The sequence below is a fragment of the Strigops habroptila genome, chromosome 8 (genome assembly GCF_004027225.2).
Source record: "Strigops habroptila isolate Jane chromosome 8, bStrHab1.2.pri, whole genome shotgun sequence".
Lineage (NCBI taxonomy): Eukaryota > Metazoa > Chordata > Aves > Psittaciformes > Psittacidae > Strigops > Strigops habroptila.
Window position 1 is genome coordinate 26,996,230 of NC_044284.2, and position 26,505 is coordinate 27,022,734.

General features: G+C 43.1%; 3 protein-coding genes across 6 annotated transcripts in view; 1 reads left to right on the forward strand and 2 right to left on the reverse strand.

Annotated features, from left to right (window-relative positions):
* Positions 1–424: 424 nt before the first annotated feature.
* Positions 425–1,016, reverse strand: ARL14 (ADP ribosylation factor like GTPase 14). The gene has a single exon (XM_030494914.1). It carries the CDS (start codon positions 1,014–1,016, stop codon positions 432–434), a length of 585 nt encoding a protein of 194 aa, XP_030350774.1. The 3' UTR covers positions 425–431.
* Positions 1,017–4,160: 3,144 nt separating this feature from the next.
* On the forward strand, positions 4,161–14,338 carry B3GALNT1 (beta-1,3-N-acetylgalactosaminyltransferase 1 (globoside blood group)). The gene is made up of 2 exons (XM_030494909.1): positions 4,161–4,793; positions 9,355–14,338. Exons 1-2 carry the CDS (start codon positions 4,738–4,740, stop codon positions 10,406–10,408), a joined length of 1,110 nt encoding a protein of 369 aa, XP_030350769.1. The 5' UTR covers positions 4,161–4,737; the 3' UTR covers positions 10,409–14,338.
* PPM1L (protein phosphatase, Mg2+/Mn2+ dependent 1L) overlaps positions 11,888–26,505 on the reverse strand; it is a 110,500-nt gene continuing 95,882 nt past the window's right edge. For all 4 annotated transcript variants that reach the window (XM_030494910.1, XM_030494913.1, XM_030494912.1 and 1 more), the window contains 2 exons: positions 25,848–26,009; positions 11,888–20,795 (listed from right to left, as the gene is read on the reverse strand). In XM_030494910.1, coding sequence (XP_030350770.1) covers positions 20,449–20,795; positions 25,848–26,009 — 509 coding nt within the window. In that variant the 3' untranslated portion in view covers positions 11,888–20,448. The remainder of the gene's footprint in view (positions 20,796–25,847; positions 26,010–26,505) is intronic.

Consider the following 26,505-nt stretch of genomic DNA (forward strand, 5'->3'; position numbering starts at 1 on the left):
TATAAACCGACTACATTTTTACATGAGAAATACATACACAGAGCATTTATTACAAAACTATGTTTTATCATAGCTGAACGAATGACTTGGCTATTTTACATCTTGAGAAAATTACTTGATTTAAGCATTCAAAGCACTGCTCACCCATTTTGTTTCCACATGCTAAAATTCAGAAGCTCAGCTCCACCTTTTTCATCATTCAACAGCCACACTTCTGAGCTGAATAACCTGAGTATGTTATCACTGATAAAATGTGGCGAGTAGTATCTCAGAAGCATCTGTGGGTATAACAGTAAAATTAAATATTGTTGTAGTTCTTTCTAAATATTTACTTATAAGAGTTCTCCAGAATCCAATATTTTCAGATTTAGTCTGTCCAACAAAATACGTCCATTAATGTTCACTAGACCAGAATTCGATTATAGAAATTCTTAAAGTGTTTTGCTTTCCTTGAAGATGGTAGAAGTTTCCTTTAATCTGCTGTAGTGTTTTACAAACATGGTTAGCTTTTGGAGTGCTTCGGGCAAACCTTCTCCTGTGACGGCACAACAGGGCTGCACATACCAATTCCTGTCACTGCAGTACTTCTTCATGTTGAATCTCCTGGTTATTTCCTCAGCATTCAAAGCCCCAGGCAAATCCTGCTTGTTAGCTAGCATGATGACTGGTACCCGTTTTAGAAATTCATTCTTTAAAATGTGTACAAATTCTTTCTTTGATTCTTCCAGACGTTGCTTATCAGAGCTGTCCACAACATACAGCAGTCCATCTGCATTTTCCAGGAAATTGCACCAAACCTCTCTCATTTTCTTTTGTCCTCCAACATCCCAAAATGTCAGTGTAAAATCCTTCCCAGTTTCAATCATGTCAACATTAAAGCCAATTGTTGGAATTGTTAGAAAAACATCGTTAGACTTGAGCTTGTACAGCAGCTTAGATTTCCCAGCAGAATCAAGTCCTAACATCAGTATATTGGCTTGTTTGACTGTGGAGTGTTTGGTGTGGTGGAGGCCCATTTGTCCTGCGGTGGTCTCTAGGCAGCCTTTAAAACTGGGATTCAGTCTCTTTCATGAAGCCAGTTTTTCTCAGTAAGATGTCTTTCTTCCCCTGTCAGATGAAGCACAAAGAATGTGGAAGAGGAAGGCGATGAAGCAGGTTTGCGCTAGGAGAAGTCAATGAAGACACTGTACAAATACATGCTGGCTTTTATCAACTTGATAATATGCAAAGAGTATTTATGAAGGTGTACTGTTCAGTGCCAAGCCTGTGTGGGTGGAACAGCTATGAGTAACGTGCCAACTGGTCACAAGCACAAAGGTTATACAGTCTTCGAACATGTTTGAACAGTGAACAGCACCTCCATGAGCAGTTAAGAACTCTTTACATTGTATTTTGTGTACAGAACCTGCAGCAGCCTGGTTGTGATCCCTAACCTCATGGGCCAGGGAACCGCTACCTGTCTGCCCTATTCCAGAGATCACAGTGTCATAGAATCGTAGAATCCCAGGTTGGAAGGGACCTCAAGGATCATCTGGTCCAACCTTTCTAGAAAAAGCATGGTCTAGATTAGATGTCCCAGCACCCTGTCCAGCGAAATCTTAGAAGTGTCCAGTGTTGGGGAATCCACCACTTCCCTGCAGACATTATTCCAATGGCTGTTCTCATTGTGAAAAATTTTCCTCATGTCCAACTGGAATCTTCCCAGGATTAACTTGTGCCCATTACCCCTCATCTTTTCCATGTGACTCCTTGTAAAAAGGGAGTCTCCGTCTTCCTTGTAGCCACCCTTTCAATACTGGAACATGGTATTAAGGTCTCCCCGAGACACCTTTTTTCAAGACTAAACAAACCCAGTTCTCTCAGGCTTTCCTCATACGGCTTTCCAGTCCTTGGATCATCTTTGTGGCCCTTCTCTAGACTCTGTCCAGCTTGTCCTCATCTTTTCTGTATACTGGGGACCAAAACTGAACACAGTATTCCAGGTGCAGCCTGGCATAAAGATAAAAGATAAATCCCTTTATGTCTGCATCTGCATCTGTTCTCAAAAAGAAATGAAATATAAACACAGCCAGTGAGGAAGGAAAATCTTATGTTTTTTGATACTTATTAACCCACAGAATGACAAGGAACCTGATTTATTGGTGCATCTCACCTTCCAGCAGCAAATTAATCTCCAGTGGTCTCCAATGTGAGTCTACATGGGCACATGGACTCGAGCAAACCGTAAGACAATTCCACTGAAAACTGTGCTCAGCTCTACCTGGCTGCCTCAACTCCGCCAGCTGCTCCTCCTGCCCACCCCTGAAGATGTCCGCTTAGATTCCACTGGCAGAGTTGTAAACTGGGCGAGTTATGTTTGTATGGACAAGTTTAGATGCACTCGGTGTGGTGGAGCCTAAATAGAGACCTTACAATCTGATCATTACTGTGATTCAGCTACCTGAAATCAACAGTTGCTGTTCACTTCATTATGCTCTATTCCATTGTTGCCCGCTGATCTAAGATGATTTCCCTCAGGAAAGGAACCAAAGGGGTGAAGCAATGAAGTCCTGATCAAAAGATTTTTTTTTTTGGCTGCTTCTAAATAGTAATCATAGAATCATAGAATGGTTTGGGTTGGAAGGGACCTCAAAGCTCATCTAGTTCCAACCCCCTGCCATGGGCAGGGCACCTTCCACTGTACCAGGTTGCTCCAAGCCCCATCCAACCTGGCTTTGAACACTGCCAGGGATAGGTCAGCTGCAGCTTCTCTGGGCAATCTCAGAGTTGCTGTGCCAGTGCCTCAGCACCCTCATAGTAAATAAAATAAGAATAAAAAAAGAGGAGATATAAAATTTAGTCTAATATCATTGAATCCATATTGAGCCTCCATGTTATTGACAGCAGACCTACATTGGGCTGGCTTCATGCATCCTGAGTACCACAGTACTGGTTTGCCCTCATACACAGCTGCATTAGTATTAGTTACTACTATTCATCTTTGCTCTAGAAAGTACATAAGCAGCAAAAAGATGTAAAGGTCTCCTGGTCACATGGGCTGCTGACGGGTAGGGTGATCATTTTGCTAATTACAACACTGGTTGCTCAACTATCACACATGTTGCATGAAATAAACCTCAGTCTTGACAGACAAGTTGTAATCTGGTTTCTCTTGAAGCTGAAGGGGTTGTACCAGAACTAACCAGGGGCAACAAAAGATTACTGTGACGTACTCACTGTTGTAAGTTCTTCATATGTAATAACATGGTTAGATTATGTGTAGAGGTTTTTTCAGGAGCAGGTGAGGATGTATTAAACCAGGGAAGAAAGTATATGTGTTTCTTTATATGTATGTGGATGAACCAAAAAATGGGGAGGCAGGAAACTCTGTCAAACACACTGTTAACACAGCCAAAGGAACCAGAACTCCCTGCAAGACAGCGTGCCATTTCCTTGAAATAGAGTTATCTTGATCAAGGGCAAAACCTCCCTCCTGTGCTAGCGAGAGGACAGATGGCCTGCTTCCGACGGACTGTGCTTCAGTTCTCTGCACTGTACGTTTGCTCCCGCTGTATTTTGGTATTTATCTGATATTTATGGTTGCATAAATATATTTATTATTTTATTATTTTATATTTATGGTTGTAACCGTTAATTTATTACATCAGATTATTGCCTTAAAGAAGTGATTAAGCAGTGTCTGACTTTTTTACAAGCTAATTACATTTACTTCTAGGACGTAACAGCTTCTGGAGACTCTGGCTTCACAGTTTTTAACTGTATCGAAGTCAAACCCGAGTTTGGCTCAGAGCAAGATTTTGTGATGCAGAGCCACTCCCAGAACCTATTTCCTGCATTGCTTTGGAGTTTGTACACCAGAAGGAGATCAGAGCCAAGCTGTAATCAGCTGCACAAGATGCAGCATGATGCAGCCTCCTGCTTGCAGGTTCTGTATCTATTTGCACCAAAAGGTGAGTGTTTGAAAGAGCAAGAAATCTACCTTTGATTTGTCCAAAGGTGTATTTGCTTTGCTGGGGTGAGGCTATCTTGCTTGTGTAGGGTTTGAATAATCCCCAGAGTTTAAGGTTTTAAATCCCCAGAGCAATAAAACTGGGACAGCTGCTTTAGCATCAATTATTCCAAACTCAAACTTTGCACAATAAACCTTTTGTAAACTCTGCAGCTTTAACGTAAGCTGTGTAGGTTCCTGGGCTGTCCAGGCAGGATATTCCACCACAGCTGCATGCTTTTGTAATGTTACAAAATGTAGTACAGTTATTTAGGGAAGCTGAGGGTGAGCCCTCACCATGATGAATTCCAGTAGCTAAGGCAAGAGAACAAGTTCCATTTGAAAATGCTCGTCTCTCCTTCCCTGGAACCTGTAAACTTCAATTCCACAGCCGAAATGTGCCGTGGGCACAGCCCGTAAGAGCAGAAACCGGCCGGAGCCCCCTCTCCGAGGCTGCGAGTGCAGGCCCGCCCCTGGCCGCGCTGTGGGGGAAGGCTAGGCGCCCCGGACGGAACGCCCCGGTGCGGCCTGCTGCAGGCCCTGGGAGCGGTCTCCCGCCCGGCGCTCGGCTCCCGGTTCCCGGCTCCCCGCTACACTGCGCCGCCGAGGAGGCGGACTAGGAGGAGGGCGTTCTGCGGCGCCCGCCGCGGCCAGACGCCCCCCAGTCCCTCAGAGCGGGGCCGGCCATCCCGAGCCAGACCCGACGCCGTGGCTGCGAGGAGACGCGGCCGCTGTCGGCGGGAGGAGTGATGCCCTGCCCCGCATGGCTGGCGGGCGCGCGGCGGCAGCGGCCCCAGCCGCCACGGTAACGGCTACAACGGCTACGGCGGGCGGGGGGACGGGGAGGGACACCGCGTTCCCCCGGCGGCGCGTGGTGAGGCTAAGGGGCCGCGCGCGGCCTCCGCGGCAGCCCCACCACTGACAGGCAGCCCGGACGGCGGGCCGGGAGGCGGTGGCCCCGCGGGCCGGGCAGGGCCGGGCCGGCTGGGGCGGGCTGAGGCGGCGGGACCCGCCCGGGCCATGGTGCGGGAGAGCGAGCGGCGGGAACGGCTCCCGTGTGGTTACAGCGAACTGATGTGTCGAGTGTTCTCCCTTTTTAACATCTAACCATTAAATGGCTTCCCATTTTTGCATGGCTTCACCAGGGGGCAGCGGATTTCCTCTTATGAACTCTGCCTTTTGGGGTGTCGCCTCTTAATTACTATGTGCTTGTGGAAAGTTGCCTTGAACGGAAAATTAAGATTTCTTGGGCATTCTGAAGTGAGAACAGGTGTTGTTAAAAGTTACTTACAATAAGGTTCAAAGTATTGTTGTATTAGATCATCATAGCCCAAGATCCTGCAAAAATCCCTCTCGTTTCTATTGGTAGTAAGCCATACGGAGAAAACAAGAAGCCAGGAACAGTCATTTATTTCCAAGTTATTTCTGCTGGTAGCTTTTTAAAAAAAAAAAAAAAAAAAAATTCTATACATCCAACATTATAAATGGGGTATTAAAAAAAAAAATCTTTAAATCGGACTATCCATTGGTTATTGTAATTATTAGACTTTAGTGAATACAAGAATTTGCCATCTTTCTCCTGTTGAGCATGCCTGTACTCGGTGACTGCCTAGCTATAGCAGAGTGTGAGAAATGTATCTGAAATTACTAACGCATGTGCTCAGCGTGCATTTTCTTACATTTGTTTTCAAGTTGGTCAGTTTTCTCTGTCAGCATAATCTGAGAGTCTTGCCATGTAGGGCCAGCAAGCGGCGAGCTTGGAAGCAAATGAAAGTATTTCCCTGAAAGGAGCAGTTCTTGCCCTTGCGTTGCTCCTGCTGAGTATCCCTTGAAGGCAAAAACTGCTAGCAGGGAACGCCTGGAAGTGCTGGAGGACCTTCCACGTTCTCCAGCAGCTGGAAGGGCTGCAACTGCACCACCTCCAGGCAAAAGCTCGGCTTTCAGACCTCGCTACTTCAGACTCATTGCTTTGGTTTAAGCGTTTGAAATAAGGAGTGAAGAGGGTTTTCTTGTCGAGGGCCGTGCTAGGGTTTCTCCTTTGCTTTGACCTTTAGTTCTTTTCTGCCCGTATTTGCAGAGTTCTCACTTAATGATGCTGGAGGATGGCTGCCTGTATGTTGAATTCTCAGCGTTGCAAAAACACCTGTCTTGTGTTTTGGGGAGTGTAGTTTCTACCCCATGACCATTATAAAAGCTGTGTTTTGGTGAACCTATGCTAGCTTGCAAACCGTTTAGCCTGTCACTGGAGAAATGCGACCTTAAGAAAGAGAGCAGCAGGGTTTGTGGAGACAGGACTTTGGCCTCCTCAGGAGTCACATAGCAAAACAGCGCTTTACAGTGCTTGCCCTGGATGCCCTGTGGCTGTTTGTAAGGATACAGAAGCTTTAAGATTCCATCTTGCATAGTGTGGGCAAAGGACCTGAATTGATGATTTATTTTCCCAGATTTTTTATTACGTAGTAGCTCAGGCATTCTGTTAAGAATGTCATGTAATCAGGCTTTTCTGTCTGCAAAAAATCAAAATCCTTAGGTTTGTTTTTTTTATTAGGTAGTCAAGACCTGATCAAATTTTTATCTGATTTCCTTTAAATTGATCATCAAACCCCAAGAAATGTTATTTATATAAAATCAGATACTTAAGCACTGATACGTAACTAAGGTTATTTTCTTCCAGTATGTGTTTTTCATGTTGCTCGCTGAGAGTCAGGTTGGTATATATAAAGAGAGAAGAACTGAGCATTTTTTTTTTTTTTCTCTTTCCTTCCATAAAACCAAAGAGTAAATACCAGATTGGCAACTCTGAAGGGGGTTTTTTTCAGTTACAATCAACTTCCCTAAATGCAGTTTGAACAGCCTCGATGATGCTTTCCTTTGCACTTGCAAACTTCTGTTCTGTTTTACTTGCATATGTTTAATCCATGTGGAGGAAAAGGAAGTGAATGAGCATGAAACCTCTGAGGTTTTGTGTTTTTATAAGGCAGGACATCAGTCACGTTAGGAAGTTCTTAGTAACATGCTAATCTGTGGTTATATTAGGTACCGTTAATGCAGGGTTGACTCCTGATCGTCACTTGGTATTTTTTGAGTAACTCAGCCTTGAGAGGGATCAGCCTGAAATTATTTTCTTTAAATAGCTATTTGCATAAAATTGCTTTAATGCATTTTAAGTGATGCGCTATGTGTCGTCAGTGAAATGTGCTCCAGATGCTTCCTTTAAAGGATCATTAATTTAAAGTCAGATCATACCCAGAAGTACAAGGCAGGTGGGCTCTGGCAAATCAAATTCATCTAAATTCTAGCACGCTATGTTGGGGTTTGGATTTATTTTTTTTTTTTTAATATAAAACATTTACAAGCCCTGTGGTGATCTTTGTGAAGATAAGTTAAATAGTAATTAATTGTGCTGTGAAATTGAACCTTTCATCACCCTTACTGTGTCTGTGGATACTTTACAGCACAGGGTAAATATTATTACTGCAAACATTAGAAATCATTTGGAACTCCCATGTTAAAACATTGTAATTATTTTGGCTTAAAGATATCTACACAGCATATATAGTTTTCAAGAATACAGTAAAGGTAAGCACTGCTAAATGCTTAAGTGCAGGCCTGAAATTCTATTTTTACGTTTAGTTTTGGCAAGACGAATTGATACAAGTATCTAGTCCTGACGCTGTAGTAGTGTCTTCAGGGGGTTTGTACCTGCCTGTGCAGGTCGGACTCAAAGACATATGTCTGTAATCAAAAAATGGTTTTGGTTTGTCTTCGTCTCCAGTGCCGACTGTGGTTTTTGGTGTGTGTGATGTGCCTGTTGGAGCTGAGAGAATCCATCGCAGACGGGTAGGGTTTTGCATAAAAATAATGCAGATGGAATTCCTTCTTCTTTAAAACTTAAGTAGATTGAAATAGTAGGTGGATTTTGTAGTGTCTTGTTTGTTTAAATGGAAATTATTAGAATAATTTACAAAACTTTCTTAAGATTTGAAGTTCGTGGGCTGCAGTGGATTCCCTGCTGCTCCCATTATGCCAGCTGTAAAGCTGCCATGACAAAGTTGGTTGCGATGCCCCTTTATTAAATCTCTTAGAATCATAGAATGGTTTGTGTTGGAAAGGACCTTAAGATCATCTAGTTCCAAACCCCCTGCCATGGGCAGGGATGCCTCACACTAGACCATGTTGCCCAAGGCTCTGTCCAATCTGGCCTTGAACACTGCCAGGGATGGAGCATTTATCACTTCTTCGGGCAACCTTTCCAGTGTCTCACCACCTTCATAGTAAAGAACTTCTTCCTTATATCTAACCTGAACCTCCCCTGTTTTAGTTTAAACCCATTACCCCTTGTTTTATCGCCCAAATTTTCTCAGCCTGTCTTCATACGGGAGGTGCTCGAGCCCCCTTATCATCCTCGTGGCCTCCTCTGGACTTGCTCCAACAGCTCCATGTCCTTTTTATGTTGAGGACACCAGAACTGTACACAGTGCTCCAAGTGGGGTCTCACAAGAGCAGAGTAGAGGGGCAGGATCACCTCCTTCGACCTGCTGGTCATGCTTCTTTTGATGCAGCCCAGGATGCAGTTGGCTTTCTGGGTTGCGAGTGCATACTGCCGGCTCATGTTCAGTTTCTTGCAACCAAATAATAAGCACCTATTAGAAAATAAATGATTGCTGTTCAGTGTTGTGTGTTGTGAAAGTAGCCATTTCTTTGGGTGGTATAAGAGCTCTGTCTGCCAAGATACATTTGTGTTGGCATGTCTGTGGGTGTGACGTTCATAAGGAAGTTGATTTTCTCCTTCTTCCCCATCACCTCTTCAGTCAATTTGGAACAAGCAGATGTTCAACCGTTAAACAAGAGATGAAATAAGTGCTTGTACTTCTCTTTTTATCTGCTTTCTTGTCCAATTTGCTCCAGCTTATCAAAACCAGTAGGAATTCCTTTCTTTAAAATAAATCACAATTTTTTGAAGCCTCTGAACATCAATTTGCTGAGCACTTTGTAGCTGTTAGGTTTCATTCAGGCTATTCCTCCCTTGAGATTTAATTGAGTCAAAGAGATTGTGCTGAGATCTCTGGGGTCACAGTGCTTGCTGTGTGATCAGGTTTATGCAGGGGGAATTTCCAAGGTGAAAGCCATGAGGTCTCAGCCCACACTGTGCTCAGGAGTTGCTCAGTGCTCTGCTCATACTCATTTCTGGAATACAGCAGCAATTCCTGGTGTGCAGGGAGCCGTATGTAACAGCTGGACCAATGGGTCTGGTATTTGTCTCATTATATTACAGCATATGCTCAACTGACACTTTTGACAAGGTAAGAAAAAGATAATATTTGAATAATAGCATTCTGAATACTACTTTTTAATTTCTTTTTCAGCAAGAAACATGCTTCAGAAATTGTGGTACAGATTTCGAAGGTCACTGACGCACTTCTGCAAACCAGTTATTGCTCAATTCCAGTTAGTGTTGTGTACACGAGACCATTAAAATGGGTTTTTTTGTTTCTCCTTGTATTTTCTGTCACAGCAGTGTGGTATGTAGCTTTTTCTTCCAACACTGTGATTGAGCATACAAACCTCATGCATTTCTATGAATATGAACCAATTTACAAGCAACATTACCTCTTCACGCTGCGGGAGCGCTTGAAATGCAAAGACATAAATCCATTTCTGGTCATCTTGGTGTCTTCACGTCCCGAGGATGTGACATCGAGGCAGGCCATCAGGATAACGTGGGGGTCTCAAAGCTTCTGGTGGGGACATCGAATTCTAACCCTGTTCTTGCTAGGTCAGGATTCTCAAAGAGGAAACAATGCTACAGGCCTGTCAGTAGAAGATGAAAGCATCCTCTATGGTGACATAATTTGCCAGGACTTTATGGACACTTATGACAATCTGACCTTGAAAACAATCATGGCGTTTCGGTGGGTTACTGAGTTCTGTTCAAACACTAGGTTCCTCATGAAGACTGATACCGATGTCTTCATCAACACTGCTAACTTGGTAAAATTTCTTCTGAAGCTAAATTCCTCAGAAAATATTTTTACTGGTTATCCTCTCATCGATAACTTTGCCTACAGAGGCTTTTACCAAAAAACATACATCTCGTACGATGAATATCCATTCAGGTTGTACCCTCCGTATTGCAGTGGGATGGGCTATATCCTAGATGGAAAACTGGCCCTGAGAGTTTATGAACTGATGAGTCATATCAAACCTATTAAATTTGAGGATGTTTATGTTGGAATTTGCTTAAATCTGCTTAATGTGAACATCAGTATTCCGGAAGATAACCAACAATTCTTTCTTTATAAAATTAATTTTGATATCTGTAAGTATAGGCATTTGATTGCAGTACATGGCATTACATCAAGTGAAATAATCAGGTTTTGGCAGGATTTGTCATCAGACACTTCAGTTATTTGCCTTTGATTCTGTATTAACACATAAAGTGAAACCTGTTCGGTGTGAAAACGTCCAGGGCAACACCAAACCAAACCACAGCTGCAGAGATGGCTTCAACTGAAGGAGGGCTGTGCTGCTGGGGCAGAGTGCAGTGACAGCATTTCTCTGGGACTTTCTGCTACTCTGAAATAACGTTAGGAATTCACAAAGCACTTTTCCATGTACGCACCCTGTGCATGCAGGATAGTTTGGAATACACCATCCTGACTTCCTCTGATGCTTCTCAATGTGATCAGCTATAGCTACAGGATTTCTACTTGAATCTTCTGGACTATATGAAATGTCACCAAGGAATAATGCTTATGCTAAGAAACTGGCTTTGGAGGTGCTTCCCAAATTCCTGCCTGTATTTATTGGTTTTGCAAGTGCATCACCCTTTGCCACTCTCATTTGTTCTCTGCCCAGCACGAAGCTTCTGCCACCCTTTTTCTTTCACTATATCACCACTGTAATTGTCCCAAGAGTGTTACTGTCTTATTTAAATGTATTACCTCTGAAATTGCTTTGGGAGTGTTACAAGTCTGTGGACCTTGTGGGGTCTGCAGAAGCTGATGGGAAATTCTGGGAATGGGATGCACTCTCTGTGTGTGTATCTATGGACAGATAAAACAGAATTACCTTGGTGCCTTTGGTAATATTCATAGCCTACTAGAGGGGCAGATGCAGTGGAGTTCACATGCAGTTTATTTACTAGACATCTCTAATACATGGGGGTAATCAAACCCCATGTATGTACACACCTACATGCGTGTACTGCAGCACGTGGGGAAGATCCAAATAGATGCATCTATATTGTGACATATTTTTTAGAAACATTTGTCTCTAAAAGAGCTTTCTTCAGATTTTAAAATGAAAAAGGTAAGAAATGCTATCATTTGTATTGCATAAAGAAGACAAACTCTACTGTATCTGTAAAGACAGGTATTTTAATCACTTTATTCATATCAGCAAGGCCGAGTTTTCAGTAGTTTACACTTCTAATAGACAACAATACAGAATTTGCAACTGCATTAACATAATTATTCTTGACACATCCACTACACAGTGAAGATACTATAGTTACATCCTGTACACCTAGAATGACAGAGCACTGCCACCTTGTTTGTACTACAGCTAGGATGGTACCGTGTATTTACATTTGGCTGTCTTTCAGCTAGTCTCTTAGAGACAAATTAGAAGAGGTGCAGAAACCTCTAGTACCAAGTTGGAGGTTTTACCAGGTTTTTTGTTACATTGTGATTATGGTCAGTATTGAATTTTGCTACCTTTTCATCTACTACACATGGGGTTTTGATGGAATTATAGGAAGTGTTATTTTTTTTTAGATATAAAAATGAGGTCGTGGGTACCATACTCTCCAGACAAGTATTTCAGATGTCACTGTTTTAAGAATGTATGTTAAGAAGGTCAACGCTTTTCAAAAATAGATACTTTTTTGTTAAACTAAATAGCTAAAGATACAGTATTGCATAATGGAGGAAAGAATGCTCTTCTATTTCTCAAAACGGAGGTAAAACTACAGCTGTTCCTGTGGGTTTAGGATCTGTTATTTGATTGTTGTACTGTGATCAGATCCCGAGAGCACTGTGAGAAATGTTTCACTTGTTCTTTGATTGTTTACACATCTTAAAGAAAACCAACCTCCTTTTTTCTGTTACAAGCCTGCCATGTTAAATGTTGAGAAATCACTTATTTGTCACAAGAACACTGATGCTACCACAGTTTGTATTGCTTTTTCAAAAAAGAAAAAAAAAAGTAATTATGAGAGACGCTGCAGCCTTCAGAAGGCGGCTGGCTAAAGCAGCCGGTGCTCCCGCTGAGAGACCCAGAACCCACAGTCACAGAGAGGCGGCTGCGGGGAAAACACAGCCGTCACCAAGCCACCAAGCAAGGTAGTTTTTAGTATTTGTGCCCCAGAATGATAATGCCAATCATAGATTACAAGGGTTTTGCTCATACACAGTGGTCTGTTTATGCCACCTGAAATTGTCATGTAAAGTGACATCAACTCTGCAAGAAATGTATGGTGTAAAATATTCCTGTTCCCGTTCTATTTTTAAAAATTTTATTTTCATTTCCAGATCTGGCTTGTATTTGAGTCTGACCTTATTATTGCTTAAAAGACTAAAAATTCACAACTAAGCTAATGTTTCTGCTTAAAGCAAATATCAGGGAAATTTCTAGTGTGAGCAGCCATGCAAAAGGTAAAAAAAGCTTAAGAATGTGAACTAATACAAGCACTGAAGTCAGTGGTGGGCCCAAATTTTATTGCATCTGCCTACGATACTGTACTAAAACTGAAGCCTAAACCACAGGCTAAGACTTTTCCAAATACCCAGATTCTTTTTCTCATGCAGGCAAATGGTTCAGAAAGCTGTAATAAATCAGAATTCCAAGCAGTTGTGACTTTGATAAGAAAAAGCGTGAGGCTTTCCAACTTGAAAAGCCTAATGACAACTTATTGGTCAAAGATGTTTGGAACTGCTGCTGGGTGGATCAGAGAAGGGGTTTAAAATGTAAAATTTCAAGCCTGTGCTTCCTGTATGGTATTCCAGAAGAGTTAGAAAGTCAAATGCTTAAATGTTTTGTGTGCATTCTGGAAAAAACAAGTTCAAAATCAACTGTGAGACAGCGCATGCTGCAAACTTTGGGGCATTATTCGCTATGATCAGTATCAGCAGAACCTAAGACAGTTCGGAATATTTTTCTAAGTTTTGTCTCACCTTTTCTAGTTACAGTCACAGTTCATTGCAAAGACCTCACAAATGCCTGGATGCACAATCAATAACGTAAATTTATTGTATTTCTTTCAAATTTAAACTTAAAACTGATAAAGGTTAACTGAATGACATGACTCTAATTCCTGATCTGTGTCCATCAGTTATGTTAGGTATATTGGAGCAGTTTGGGACGCAGAGCTTTGCTCCGCAGTAGTGAGTAGTATGTACATTTAATATGTACTTTACAGTTTGCCTAAGATAGAGGTGGTAGGGCAAAGCTTTCTGTAGTCTCTGTTAAATTAAGCTCATCAGGTTTTAATGCAGATACTGTGTATTAAGCTGCAAACCACAACCAAGTGCCAGTGCTCCGTGCAGGAAGGAAAGAAAACGTTGAAGCTAAGCAGGTGGTTGGGTTTGGTTTTCATTTGTAGTTGAGTCTGTATCTGGAAGAAACCTGAAACTGTAAAACAAAACCAGACCTACCCCACTCCATTTATATATCGGGTTTCTAAAATTCCTAAAGCCCTGTCATTTCACAGAACCAAAGAATATGTAGTCTCTCTCTGAAATGATGCTGTGTGTGATTCTTAGCTAAAGGCAGTATTGACCTGCAACTCGCAGGAGGAAATACTACCTGTAGTACAGTTTGCCTTATCTGCCCTTACGGGACATTGGGACTTAGTTTTCCTCCTATAAAATAAGGTCTTAAAAATAGAACATTTACCCCAGCACCCTCTCTTGAAATGGTTCATATATCTGAGCTCTGCCCGCTGCCAGTCTTCTGACAGCATGTTAATTTTCCAGACCACATTTGATACGAGTGGTCTGCATGAGGTTTAGAGAGGCCGGCATGTGGGCATCGCATCCATCCGGGCTGCGCTGGGGCTCAGCCCAGTACCCTGCCACTCCCCTCAGCCACGCCTGGCCTGCAGCCGTCCTCCACCTAGGAGTAAAGTGCACTCTGCCCTGAGCTGGCAATACAGATAAAATCTTAAACACACTTCTGGCTTGGAGTGAAAAAATGTTACAAACCAGCCTGAAAAGGCTGTTACCTGTGATAACACAGCCCTGTTGCACTAAATGGAAGCTGTCCTTAACCAAGACGGATGTTTAAATGTCATGGTTTTGTTATCTTGGGTGTTGTGCAGGATTTTTGTTAATAAAGCTCTGACCTGCCCTTGTAGAGTTCTAAATGTGTCGTTCTTTCCTAATGTGGCCACTTCAGTCGTTTCTGAGGGAGCATTTCCAGATATGCTGGATAGAAGTGGTTTTACAGTCGCTTGGTGTAATATCCACACAGCCCAGGTTTTAAAGTTGTTTTTGCAGACCCTGCTGCTGTTCACCTTGTACTTAACAGTTACACCATTGTTACAGTTTGCCATGTTAAAAGTAAATGGGTTTGAACTTTATAAAAATTGATTGTGCTTGTAAATCCAGCACAGCTAAGCACTGCTTATGGTTCGTACTGAGCTTACGCACCTAGGAGTGATGCACCAGAGAGCAGCAGAGAGATTCAGTATGGAATGGAACTACCTTCAAAGAACTCTTCCCAAACTCTTCCCATGACTCTTGGTGCTACCAAGATGAAAGCAAGTGCAGATAAAGCACAGTTTCAGCTATATTGTTCTCGCACCCCTGCATATGGTGTAGGAATTGCTGGGGAGCAATGCTTGACAGCTCTGCATTTAGATTTCTGAAACATTATAACCAATTATTCATTTAATTAATGTGGTGGAATATGGGCTGGAGTAGATTTCTGAGCATCCGTGTCCCTAGAAGTACGGATGCGTCTCCACAGGAGACTTAAGGGAACAGAGGGTTGGCCACTTACATGCAGAAAAAGCGCTTTATTTCTCTATTGCTCAACTAATTCAGTGTTTTCCTTGAGCCTGAGCAGATGAGACCAAACCCACGAGCTCACCTGCTTCTGAACATGGGTTTCCAAACTTTACTCAAGAATTGCTCTTGATATGAGCCACTATTTACGGGTTTGGATGGGCTTCAGCTGCTTTGACTGCACACATCCTGCATAACAGAGCATCTAACTCATCAGCTGTAACTAGACACAGCCGATACTGAGAACTTCAGGTTACCTAAGGGAAACCTTAGGTAAAACAGCTGCTACCCAAGCCTTATATAGTCAGCACTATATAAATAAAAGTGATTCAAACTCCAACTCAGTATTAACTTAATTGCATCTATCTTTTCAGATACAGTCCACGGGTTTAGAATGGTGATTTATAAATATACTGACAACACTGAGGGGCATCAGCTCTGGTCTTTGCAGTTGCCAGGCTTCAGCCAAACATTCTACATTTTAACCTCGCAATTTCATACAGCCAGATTTCAGGCTGGAGGCCTAAAAACCTGCTTTAGGAAATGAAAGGCTGGTGAGGGGGTTTTATTCTTTTGTATAATCACTTGCTACATGTTTCTCTGTGTAAAGTATCCAATACTATCAATATAATAATGTTATTTAAGGCAAGCATGTTACATATTCTGAGGGCAGCTGAACATAACTTCCTTATTTTCAAGGTGCAGCATTAGTGCTTACGTAGGAAACCCTATTAGTTCAAGCTGATGCAGTGCTTTAGTACTAACTTCTGTACTCCAAACACAACTATTTATTTTTATTTCACCTTATGTAAATGGTATAATACTGTAATGACCTTAGCAGCAGTCTGGTACCGCCCTTATGTTCACAAGTTAGTAGCCAATACCTGGTGCTGGATGTAATTTACTTTATAATCTAAACATTCTGCTCAGTAGAACAGGCTCATTCATTTCAAATTCTGTATTTTTAGAAACTGTAGGACCACAGCAGTCTTCACAGCGTCCTCTGTCACCATCCCTTCCCTGTGAGACAGGATCAATGTGCCCAGACCACTAGTACTGGATGTCGTGACAAAAGATGTGGCATTACTTTTTATATGAAATGGTGTTTCCTGCCAGCCCGGGACTAGTGATGGATTCTGGCCTCCCCTAAACTGGATTGCTATGGTCTAGTAAGCTGCACTGCTGCCAAAGGTTTAGATCCCACAAAAAATGCATTCATGGATGTGAAGACACCCGTGCTGGGGGTGAGCTGGCTGAGGACATGGGGCAGGATTGAGGCGTGTCCCAACTTCTTAGTAGCTGAGTTATCTGTGTTTCTTGGCTGATACTTAGCCTGTGGATGCACATGCACAGCCGGCACCGCTTCAGCACTGCTGTAGAATTCAGCTTGAGAGAGCGGCTCTGCATCAACCTCACAGCAAACTTCTGCGCAAAGGCCAGCGGGGTCTTCAAATCACGTTTTTCACAGCGGCTAAGAGAGCAACTCGTAACTTTTAAGGCCCGCTGCTTGGTTACCGTGCTCAGGCCAGCCACTAGACGGAGCTACGGTCTCACATAACGAGGCTGGTTCCAAGACCTGGGATCCCTGCGATGGTACCAGGAGCTGTGCAGGGTGAAAGATATTTGTAGCCCTTACGTCCTATGGATGAGCAGCCTTTCAGAAAACCCACCGGTATATGGTAAGAACAATACACTCAATGGTAGTCTATAATCAGGATGAGAAGCTAAAAGGTAGTAGCTTTAAAATGTACTATGTGAGTTAATTACCTGATGAGCTTAATTTAACTACTGCTAGCTTGCAGTATCACCAGGCAAAGCCCAACTTCTTTTAAGTACTGGATCAGATGACTAATTACAAGGTGCACTTTTTCATATTGAACCATATGAAAGGTGCTCTTTGGCAGCAACTTAATCTGTCAGTTTTCTGCCATGTGATGCTCTTACTTGCTGAACAGATGTCACCAGCGGAGCTACTCGGGCTTAAGCAACAAAACCCAGGCATGAGCACGTACAGCAGGAGGGAGCTCTCAGATGGGCACAAGCTGCTTTAACCAAAATGTATCTCCCTTCTTCTGGAGAGGTGCCCAGGCAGAAGAGCAGCCTGGAGAATGGTGTGCTGGAAGTGCTCCCTCTCTGCTGCTGTAAGACATTCTGCCACACTGCTTGAGTGTACTCGGGGTATTTCTGGCAACAATGTCTGGCTACCGTTCCAGATGTAGGGTATAGATTAAGGCAGTGAAGGATCAGCCCCCAAATTGTTTAGGCTGCATAAGCAATACATACATTAATTAATCTTGTCATCCAACAGCTGCATGTATCACGACAGGATTTGGCACAAATCACCATGAGTGGAAAGTTACCAATGTCTAGATCTGGAGTAAAAACTTCTAGCAGGGAGCATAGGTAGGCACTGCGCATATATGTGGAAGACTGCACAAGCCTCTCATCTCCGTTAAACCTTCATCCTTAAACCTAAAGTAGCTGTAGCTAGTTTTTTTAAATAATAAAACCAAAAGTCAGCAACTTTACCAGAAATCATTGGCATGAATGTCTTTGGCCAGGAAAGAGCTACTAGAAAGGTGGGAGTGTTGCAGAGAAAACTGAAGGTGCTAAAACAGCTGTTGCTGCTACTGCAGACGCTGGAAGGTTGAAATAGGGCTGATGGGGTAACTGACTGAATGGGCCTGTGAATGACAGGGTGAATGAATCCTGGAATAAATATTCAGATGAGTCTGCAAAACAGTTCTGTAGTGCACTGTGCTGTTTTCCTAAATCCCGTGAGCATGGCTTACTTCCAGAGCAAGCCACCCTCCCACTGCTTCCCCATGGTTCTTCAGGAGCCTGTGAACGCGTAGGATTCCTGACACCTCATTCTGTGTATCTTGAGTGCTGAAGCAGTAAGCTGTGCTCCGGAGCAGGTCAGCATCCCTCAGCAGCACTCACTAACCTCAAGAACATGAGCTGCAGGAGGTCGAGTGGCAGCTGTAAACTTTTTGTTCAATGGTTAGTCTACCATGGGGTATTTTTTGGAGCTGACCGTTGCCCCAGTTCCAACTTCTCAAATGCCTGCGATGGATTAGCGGTGATGTCTCTCCTACACAAGCATCCCTCTGCTTTAGCGTTCTGTAGGCTGCTGGGTCTAATTCTTCTGTTCCCTGGACAGCTGTTTTGACAAGCATCCAGGCTGTGTCCTCCAAAGAAAAGCCAGTACAACAGAAACATCGTCTATGAAGGAGAAAGGAAAGGCAAACGCGACACGCGCTGTGAGCTCTGCCCGGAGCAGTTTCGATACTGCTGCTGTAGCATCACTGAGTACATGATTAAGCACTCCCATGAAAATATCACACAAGGATTTAATTTCACAGCATTCTGACCTCATATACCTTTTCAAAATAAAATAACTGAAGCGCTCTGTCACTATTAACATTTCCCGTTAGCTGCTCAATTTAACCTCAAAGTTGCATTTAAAATTCCCCGAATGCACTGTTCAAGAGATTTAAGAAGTCCGCAGCCTTCGTCCTCCGGGGAAGGAGCGGTGCAGGCTGGGGCCTGCTGGTTTCAGAGGATGCTGGACACTTTCACACTTCTGCTTTTCAGTTGTCTGTTACGTGGAGTCGAGGGGCAGAGTCTGGGGTGAGAAGAGGCACCTAGAGCGTACGATACAATTTGAACAGCACTGGTAGTAGCAACAGATCTGACTAAGAGTTGTGATACTCTCCAAACAAATTAAAGGAGGGAAGTTTACTGGGGAAGAGATAGCCTAGGAACAAAAATGAAAAGACTAAGATGGGAATTCCTGCTCATGCAGAAATTTGTCCTCTTTCATTTCTGTCTTAAGACACACACCTGCTCAGCATAACCACAACACATCACGGTATTTTGGGGACCAGCAAGCCACTTGCCCCAAAATCCTATGGGTGGGTGATGAGCAACAGGTGGCTGATTAACTAAGTGATGTTGTATCTTTACCCAAGGAACAGATGATGTTAGTTAACGCATTACATCTGTGATTCCCCTCAGGATGCAAATACCAACAGTCTCCATCACCTTGAAGACAAGAGACCTCAGCAGATTGTCCAGGACAACATTTTGAAGGGAGGGAATCCCCAGGATTATTATAGAACACAACACCGGTACAGCAGGCGTCTGAAACACTCACCTCCACCTCGGGCCCTGGCTCTGTTCCTCAGCACACACTGCCCTGCCACTCCGCCACCACTGCCTCTCGGTCACGAAGCAGGCAACTAAGTTACCAGATGTAGAGCAAACTCTGGCTATCATTGTTTAAACTTACAGTAGTCACAAATTCCAAAATACAATTAAATACTGAAAGTTAGATCTAAACTTATTTTTATCTAGACCTAACACAAGCTTTCATCTCTGCAGTGCAAGGCCACTGCCTGGCATTTATATGTTATACCAAAGAACGGTTCTACAGTGGTTTCCTCCTGGATTAACACCACCAATTAATCTGCAGTGGTACACGGAAGTCTTTAATAGCCCTGACTTCCATCTAAGTCACTCTCAGGAATGCCCTGTTTTCATTAGTTTTCCAAACAGTCACTAACAAAGTAAATTTTACCTTGCATTACTTTCTTCCCATGCCTATGAAAAGTCCATGCCAAACAAATAACATGAGTCTTGGGGAATGACCAACATTCTTCTATCACAACAGAGCTATTTTTTGCTATAGAAGGTGTCAGACCTCAAGATATTTTGCTGAAGTTTAACATCAGTTGGTTTGAATACAATATGGCATAGAAGGAATGTTATCAGAGTAATGTACAGACTGAATAAACATGTGGCTTCAGGTAATTCAGTAGCTACACCTAATCACATGCTTGGTGAGGATTTATTGAAGAGAAGGGCGAGGTTAAACAAAGTAAGAGAGCCAGTTCTGTGGTAGCAGGCTAATATTTGGCTCCTTTTCCTCCTTCATATCAATACCAGGCCAATAATCACAAACCTTTTCCTATACAACCTTATGACTGCAGATTAAAAAAGAAAAGAGATGAGAAACATGAGAGCATCATTCTGAGGCATCCCACCTGAGTGAAGAGCAGCATCACTCCTATCACTTGCTGCTAAGTGACAGCACAGCCCTGACCCGACTGTGTGTCTAAATGAACCTCTGACCACTAGAAATGAGAGGAAAGGGATCAAAGGAAAAGCCTACACAGGATTTGTGAGGAAAATTCTGAAATGGAAGATTACAGTTAGCTTCTAAGGAGCAGCAAGGTCACAGAAGACAGGTACATGTGAACAAACTTAATTCTTCTAATCACTCAGAACGTATTTGTTGTATTGCTCCTTTTGTTAAGCAAAGAACAAAGACCAGAGGGATCTGTTCCTTTTGTGTAGAATCTTAATGGTATTTACTAGAGCTTTCTACTATGTTTAAAACTTAAGAGTTTGGTTTAAGTTCAGAGCGAGGCAGAGAACCACTGGTAATTACTGTTCCTCTGTTTTGCTGCTATTCCTGAACTTCACCACCATCACTGTTATATTATCGGGACATCCTCTGTAAAAGGACTGTAGCACTATACTCTTTGCACCGAAGTGTGGTTCATCCAAGCGTTCCTTGATGAATCGGACGGCTTCCTCATTGCTGAAAGCATCCCACAGACCATCCGATGCCAAGATCATGAACTCTGGCTGCAGTTTGTCCAGGTCAAAGGTAAGGATATCGGGGTCGGGAATGACAACATTCAGGTTCTTCAGAGGGTAATCTCCCAATGAGCGGGACATGGCCAGGATCCCCTGAACGCGCCAGGAGCCGTTGAAGCTGATAAAACCACCTGGAGAGAAACACCAACACTTAATGCAGGTCTTCTCAAAGCTAAAGCATTCCTCTGGCTTCCTGCCAGACCCACCCAAAAATTCACCCTGCTGTATCCTGAGGCGTACAGATGTTACACATCTCAAGAAGCAGGAGATGCCTTCAAGTAGATCTTGGAGTGCTGTAGGGAGGAGCTGGGTTGTGGGTGCTAGTGCTGCTGCCACAGCTGCAGCAGAGAGGTCAGGAAAGGTTGTGCTTCCAAAGAAAGCAGCTGCATGCTCTCTGCTCCCCCAGAGAGACCAACTACTTACTGAGCACAGGTATTCCTGTACAATACAACTCCCTCTTCTGAAAGCCTTACGGCAGTGTTAAAACAAAAATAGTGAAAGCAAATCTTTACATTCATGTGTCAGTAAACACGTCCTTTTTCTGTGTAGTTCATGTTTTTCCCATTTCAGAAGATCTATGAAGGAAACAACACTGAAAACACCCTGCAGCAGGACTCACACCTCACTTTAAGGCAGAAAGCAAAGAAGCAAGTGCAAAAATATCATAGGCTCTTCTGTTCAACTGCCTTGAATGAGCTGTGTCAAAAAGGACCAAAAACTTGTGAACAAACCAACCACAAAATTTTACTTCAAGTCAGAAGGAGGCCATGTGGGATTTGATGGACTGATTTTACCAGCACAGTGATTAAGACAACTTCTAGTTGAAAATACATGGTTTTATTTAGGGGTTAATTATAGTGAGATGTGTTTTACACTGAAATCGGTGACTCTGACACAGCCAGCACCTGGCGGCTACACAGCTGGCTTGCGCCAGGGAGGGAACTACACAGTATTCAAGGCCCAAGAGTAAAATTGAGACACCTTCAATTCCCGTGCATACCTTAGCGTGCCACTGTCTGCACTGTTCATGGCAATACTGCTATTTGTGACATCCAGTGACATGGAACATTAAAATGTGTGACAAAATTAGGTGAACTGTTGTGTTTTATATCCGCAAGCTATCTGCTTTGGTGTTCATATAAATGTTCTTTGTGGTTATCAGCATATTTTCAGTTCTGCTTTTCAGCCTGTGTGCTATTTGTCAGTCCCCTAAATCTTACAGAGCATTTTCATTCCTGGTTGGCTGATCTAATCTGTAAATTCCTTCTGCTTTCAGGTGAAACTTAATTTAATGTCATGATTTACTGTTTTTAAAGCTTGGAGCTTGATTTGTGTTAAAAACAGCAGAAACAAAACTTTTTAGCTGTGCATTTTCATGAATATGGAGTCTCTAGTATGAAGGTATTTCATTCCACACTCAAGAAAAGGAAGTGCACGTGAGCTGACTGCAACCCCTCTTAGATACGGAGTCAAGCAAACCTCGTACAGCTGCTGCTGTAGGTTTTGAGGGCACCTTGCTTGAATGTTACACAGCCACCTACTCACCAGCCCGGGGTTTATTTCTGGTCCTAAGTGATTAGGACTATAGTAACTGGTATGTAATTACGTATACGTATCAGAATAACAGGGAAAGTAAAATCCAACTAAGAAGAGGCAGACATTTTAGACACAATTAGAGGACAAGTGTGCAAGTGTGCACTTGCAGCCCAGAAGCCATCCAGCTCTGGGGCTGCAGCATAAGAAGGATGCTGTTGGAGCAAGTCCAGAGAAGGCCACAAAAATGCTGAGAGAGCTGGAGCACCTCTCCTATGGAGAAGGCTCCAGGGAGACCTTAGAGCAGCTTCTTAGTGCATAAAAGGGCCAGCAAGAAACCTGGAGAGGGACTTTCTACAAGGGCATGTAGGGATAGGACAAGGGGGAATGGTTTTAAATTGACAAAAAAGAGATTTAGATGAGATATTAGGAAGAAATTCTTTCCTTTGAGGGTTGTGAGACTGAAACAGGTTGCCCAGAGAAGCTGTGGCTGCCTCATCCCTGGCAGTGTTCAAGGCCAGGTTGGACAGGGATTTGAGCAACCTGGTCTAGTGGAAGATCTCCCTTCCTGTGGCAGGGGTGTTTAAGGTCCCTTCCAACCCAAGCCATTCTGTGATTCTATGATTCCACATGACAGCAAGGCCTGTACCCCTCACAGTACTTGCAAAGGAGGTAGCTGATGCTGTGCACTCGCTGCATGTACTTACTGGAGCCTCTGCAGGTTGTGCTTACATGTACAGAGTGACTTTTTGGTGCCACTCTCATGTGGCACCCGGAACTGCCTACAGGACAAGTTGAGTTCCTGTGGTTTGCTGAAGTGTCTATTGGCACTTCTAATATTTTCTTTTATAAAGCCACCCATACCGAATATCTAAAAATGCTCTGGAAAAGCAAACATTCTGCAGTGCTGGCTGCCACTGGAGAAGGAAAGGCATTAAAGAATAGAAGCTTTTTGGCAACCACTCAAACATTTTACATGTTAGTGAGAACTGAGCTCAGAGGATTATGTTCAAGGTGAATGACTTTAATTTCTATCAGTGACTGTCACCTTGTGGCTCTACAACTGAGTGTTTCTCCACAAGCCAAAACCATGGCTGTTTCAAGGCTGCTGTCTTACACCAGTACTATATACATTGATCAAGCTCCTGATCAGGAGGAGATTCCTTGTGTTTTCCAGGGAAACCAACATCTTTTTATCACAGGACATGCATTTCCCCTTGCCACAGGAACAGGTCAGAGTGGCAGGACCCCAGTCTCCTTCAGCTGCAAGGTCACCAGCACCACAGCACCCGTGAGCATGCATCAGCCAGCCTCTTGTGAAAACAACAGCCAGACCATGACCGGTGGGTGCTGTAAACTGCGCTGCCACACAGCGGAACCAGTAACTCCACACAGGATGTGGCACCTCAGCCCAAAATGGAGGGCCCTGCCCTGTGCTCTTAGCTGCTGACTTTCCTTTTGGCATCTGGCTGTGAGCTCTCTGTGAGCACATCTGTGAGTGGCCTCTCACTGCATTGCGGAACTCCCATGAGAAACCTGAGTGGTGGCTTCTGGGGCTGCTCGAGTCCCACCGGACTGATAAAAGGACATTTCTTTTTCTAGTTGTGGGTTGACTAAGACTTTGTGCACAGTTGCTGGGAAAGGAGAGGGAATGAATTCATTCCCCATCCACTGCCCGCTGACAACAGCAAGCAGAGAGGCTCCTCAACATCCACCACGGCAGCCAAAAATGACAGATTAGGTTAGACTTGTCATTCCCACGTCAACACCCTGCTGCAGTGCAGAGGGCAAGTCAAGCTTTTCTTTGAGCTGCTGTTTCAGGCTGCCTCAAGCTGATTTATATCAGAATGTGGTTAAGAAGGATATTTTCTCAGCCGTGGCTATATGGTTTCACTTTTACATGAAATCTAATCCTACTAACACAAACATGAAGTCATTTTGTAACTACCTACAGGGCACTGGGCAGTACAGCTTGATGGCGCAATGTAAAGTTGGAAAACCAAAATGTAACAGTATGTTGTGGTTATTGTCACTTTCTTTAGTTCTACATGACGAGAAAGTATCCAGATGGTGGAAAAGTCAGGTACTTGTCACAGTAGCAATGTAGGCTTGATAATGCAGTTTGGGCACTTTGCTTAAATTTTACACTTACTGTATGTAAAGAAGAGATGTTCCCAAATGTAAAGTATCCAGGAGCAGTTTAAACTGGATTGTGTGTTTTTAAGCACTATGAGGCTGTATCAATAATGATAATAAATGGGGCAATAGGAAACAGAGAAGCAAATTCATTAAGTCACGAGCCTAGATAGAATTTTTCTTGTTTTTCTTGCTTAGCTGCAGGTAGTTATAAGATTTAGCTGTCTACTAAAATACTTTTTTTCCCAAGTTTGGAAATTCCTGCAAAAATCCAGGTTAATTTTACATGTTGTTGTGTTATAAAGCCTCCCTCCTAGACAAATGAAATAATACAATTATTTTTTTCTCCTAAGTGAAGTCTTCTCTGAATGAACAGTTGCACAGAGGCCCTGGGCTTGGCTAAGAGGGAAGCAGATTTACAGGCAAATTTCCAGATTTCATTAATACATCCCCCAAGTGCTGAGTTGAAGCAAAGTGAGATCAAGATTTTCCTATTCGTTCTTCTTAGGATCTGTAGAGTTTTCTCTGGGGAACATACATGACCTCGTCTCTCTGTCTAGCAGCAGGAAGGATCCCCACTGCTTTTACACCTACAAAAGCAAAGAGAGGAAAGTGCATATTGCTGGTGTGAGCATGTGGATAACCTGCAGGTTTTGGAATTGGTTTATTCTTAGGGAAATACTTCCTATTTTGACTTTAAAGATGATGACCTGGCCGGCAGCGAGGCAATGCCTCTCTGGAGGCAATGCTCATTGGCAGGTTTAACGCAAACGAGAGGAACTTTTTTTCTTCACCAAACAATTTGCTGCTGCAGGCTGCTGCGGGAGCCAAACCAGAAAAGGATTCAAAAGAAACTTCGACAAATTCATGGAGAACTGGCTATTAAACCTGATGATCCAAATGTAACTTTTCACCCAGGAGGTCGCTAAACTGACAGGTGATGAAAGCAAGAAAGATTTATGGCAGAAAGGTTTCTGTTTGTTGTGTTCTTTTCCTACACTTTGCTACAATTTACATGTTTGTGCTCATTAGCAGCCACTATACGGGAACAAAAAATAGCTTTGATGAATTAGATTCATGCTCTGCTTATTTGAGGAACTAAATCCGACACAGCCTCTCACATAAAGGCTGCTGATATGGTTTGGTGTCAAGAAGCCTGTGATGCTGCTGCTCCTGTTTATTAATTTGCTCCCTGCAGAGATCACAAGGGAAGTGGCTAGGATGATCACCTGGCTGTTGAAGATGAAGGCTGCTCTTCTTACTCTGGCACTGGGTCATTGAGGGACAGGTCAATCTGCTTCCGCCTCTCTGCCTGCACCATGACATACCACTGAAAAGTGCTGCATTAATAATCGTGGAATGGTTTGGGCTGGAAGGGACCTGAAAGATCATCTAGTTCGGATTTCATCTGCTGATGCCTCGGTCAGGTACTTTTCAGTCTCTCTCAGGGGAAAAGTCTGTATTATTGACAGAGTAGCAAACCTTCAATCCAAAGCAAAACTGTTACAACTCACCAGCTCTTTTAATCCTCTTCCTCTCTTTCAGCTGGTAGGGCTTGTGATCGTGTGACAAGGGAATAGCGTTCCCGTCCTTGTCACACAGGACTCCTCGCGAATCTCCAACATTGGCCACTGTGAGTTCTTTATCTGACAACAGTGCAATCAAACAGGTTGTACCTGGAAAAAAATAGAAGGGAATGGGAAGCAAAACAAATATATGGGGTGTGTATGTGTGTGTGGATATATATATCTCTCTAAATGATTACCAGGAAAATGTTCTTTCTATTAATAATGGCAGAGAGGGGCTGAAGTGGGAAGTGCTTCCCAGTCTCCATCTAAGTGTTGGCTTTTCCTAATGGCCAAGGAAAATAATAAGAGAAAAGCACAAATAAGCCCCAAAGCCCACTCACTGCTTCTCCAAACTGCTAGTGCTACAGTGGACCATGCAGGGGTAAACCAGAGCTCTCTCCCCTTATCCCCTCGAGAACTGAGGCCAGTTTTAATTTTTTTATGTTGAAAAAAATGAAAATATTTGACATTTTTAATTACTTTAGCCTTTAAATACATACATAAAAATGTAATTAGTCATTGACCACTACATCCTATAGGCATAGTACTTGCTGGCTAAAGTGGCAGGACAGTATTAGAAAAATTGGCTGTTTTTCAAGTGTAA

Coding starts and splice junctions, on each gene's coding strand:
- B3GALNT1 (XM_030494909.1), top strand. CDS start 4,738: ATGCCCTGCCCCGCATGGCTGGCGGGCGCGCGGCGGCAGCGGCCCCAG. Junction 4,794..9,354: donor CAGCGGCCCCAGCCGCCACG/GTAACGGCTACA, acceptor TTTCTTTTTCAG/CAAGAAACATGCTTCAGAAA.
- ARL14 (XM_030494914.1), bottom strand. CDS start 1,016: ATGGGCCTCCACCACACCAAACACTCCACAGTCAAACAAGCCAATATA.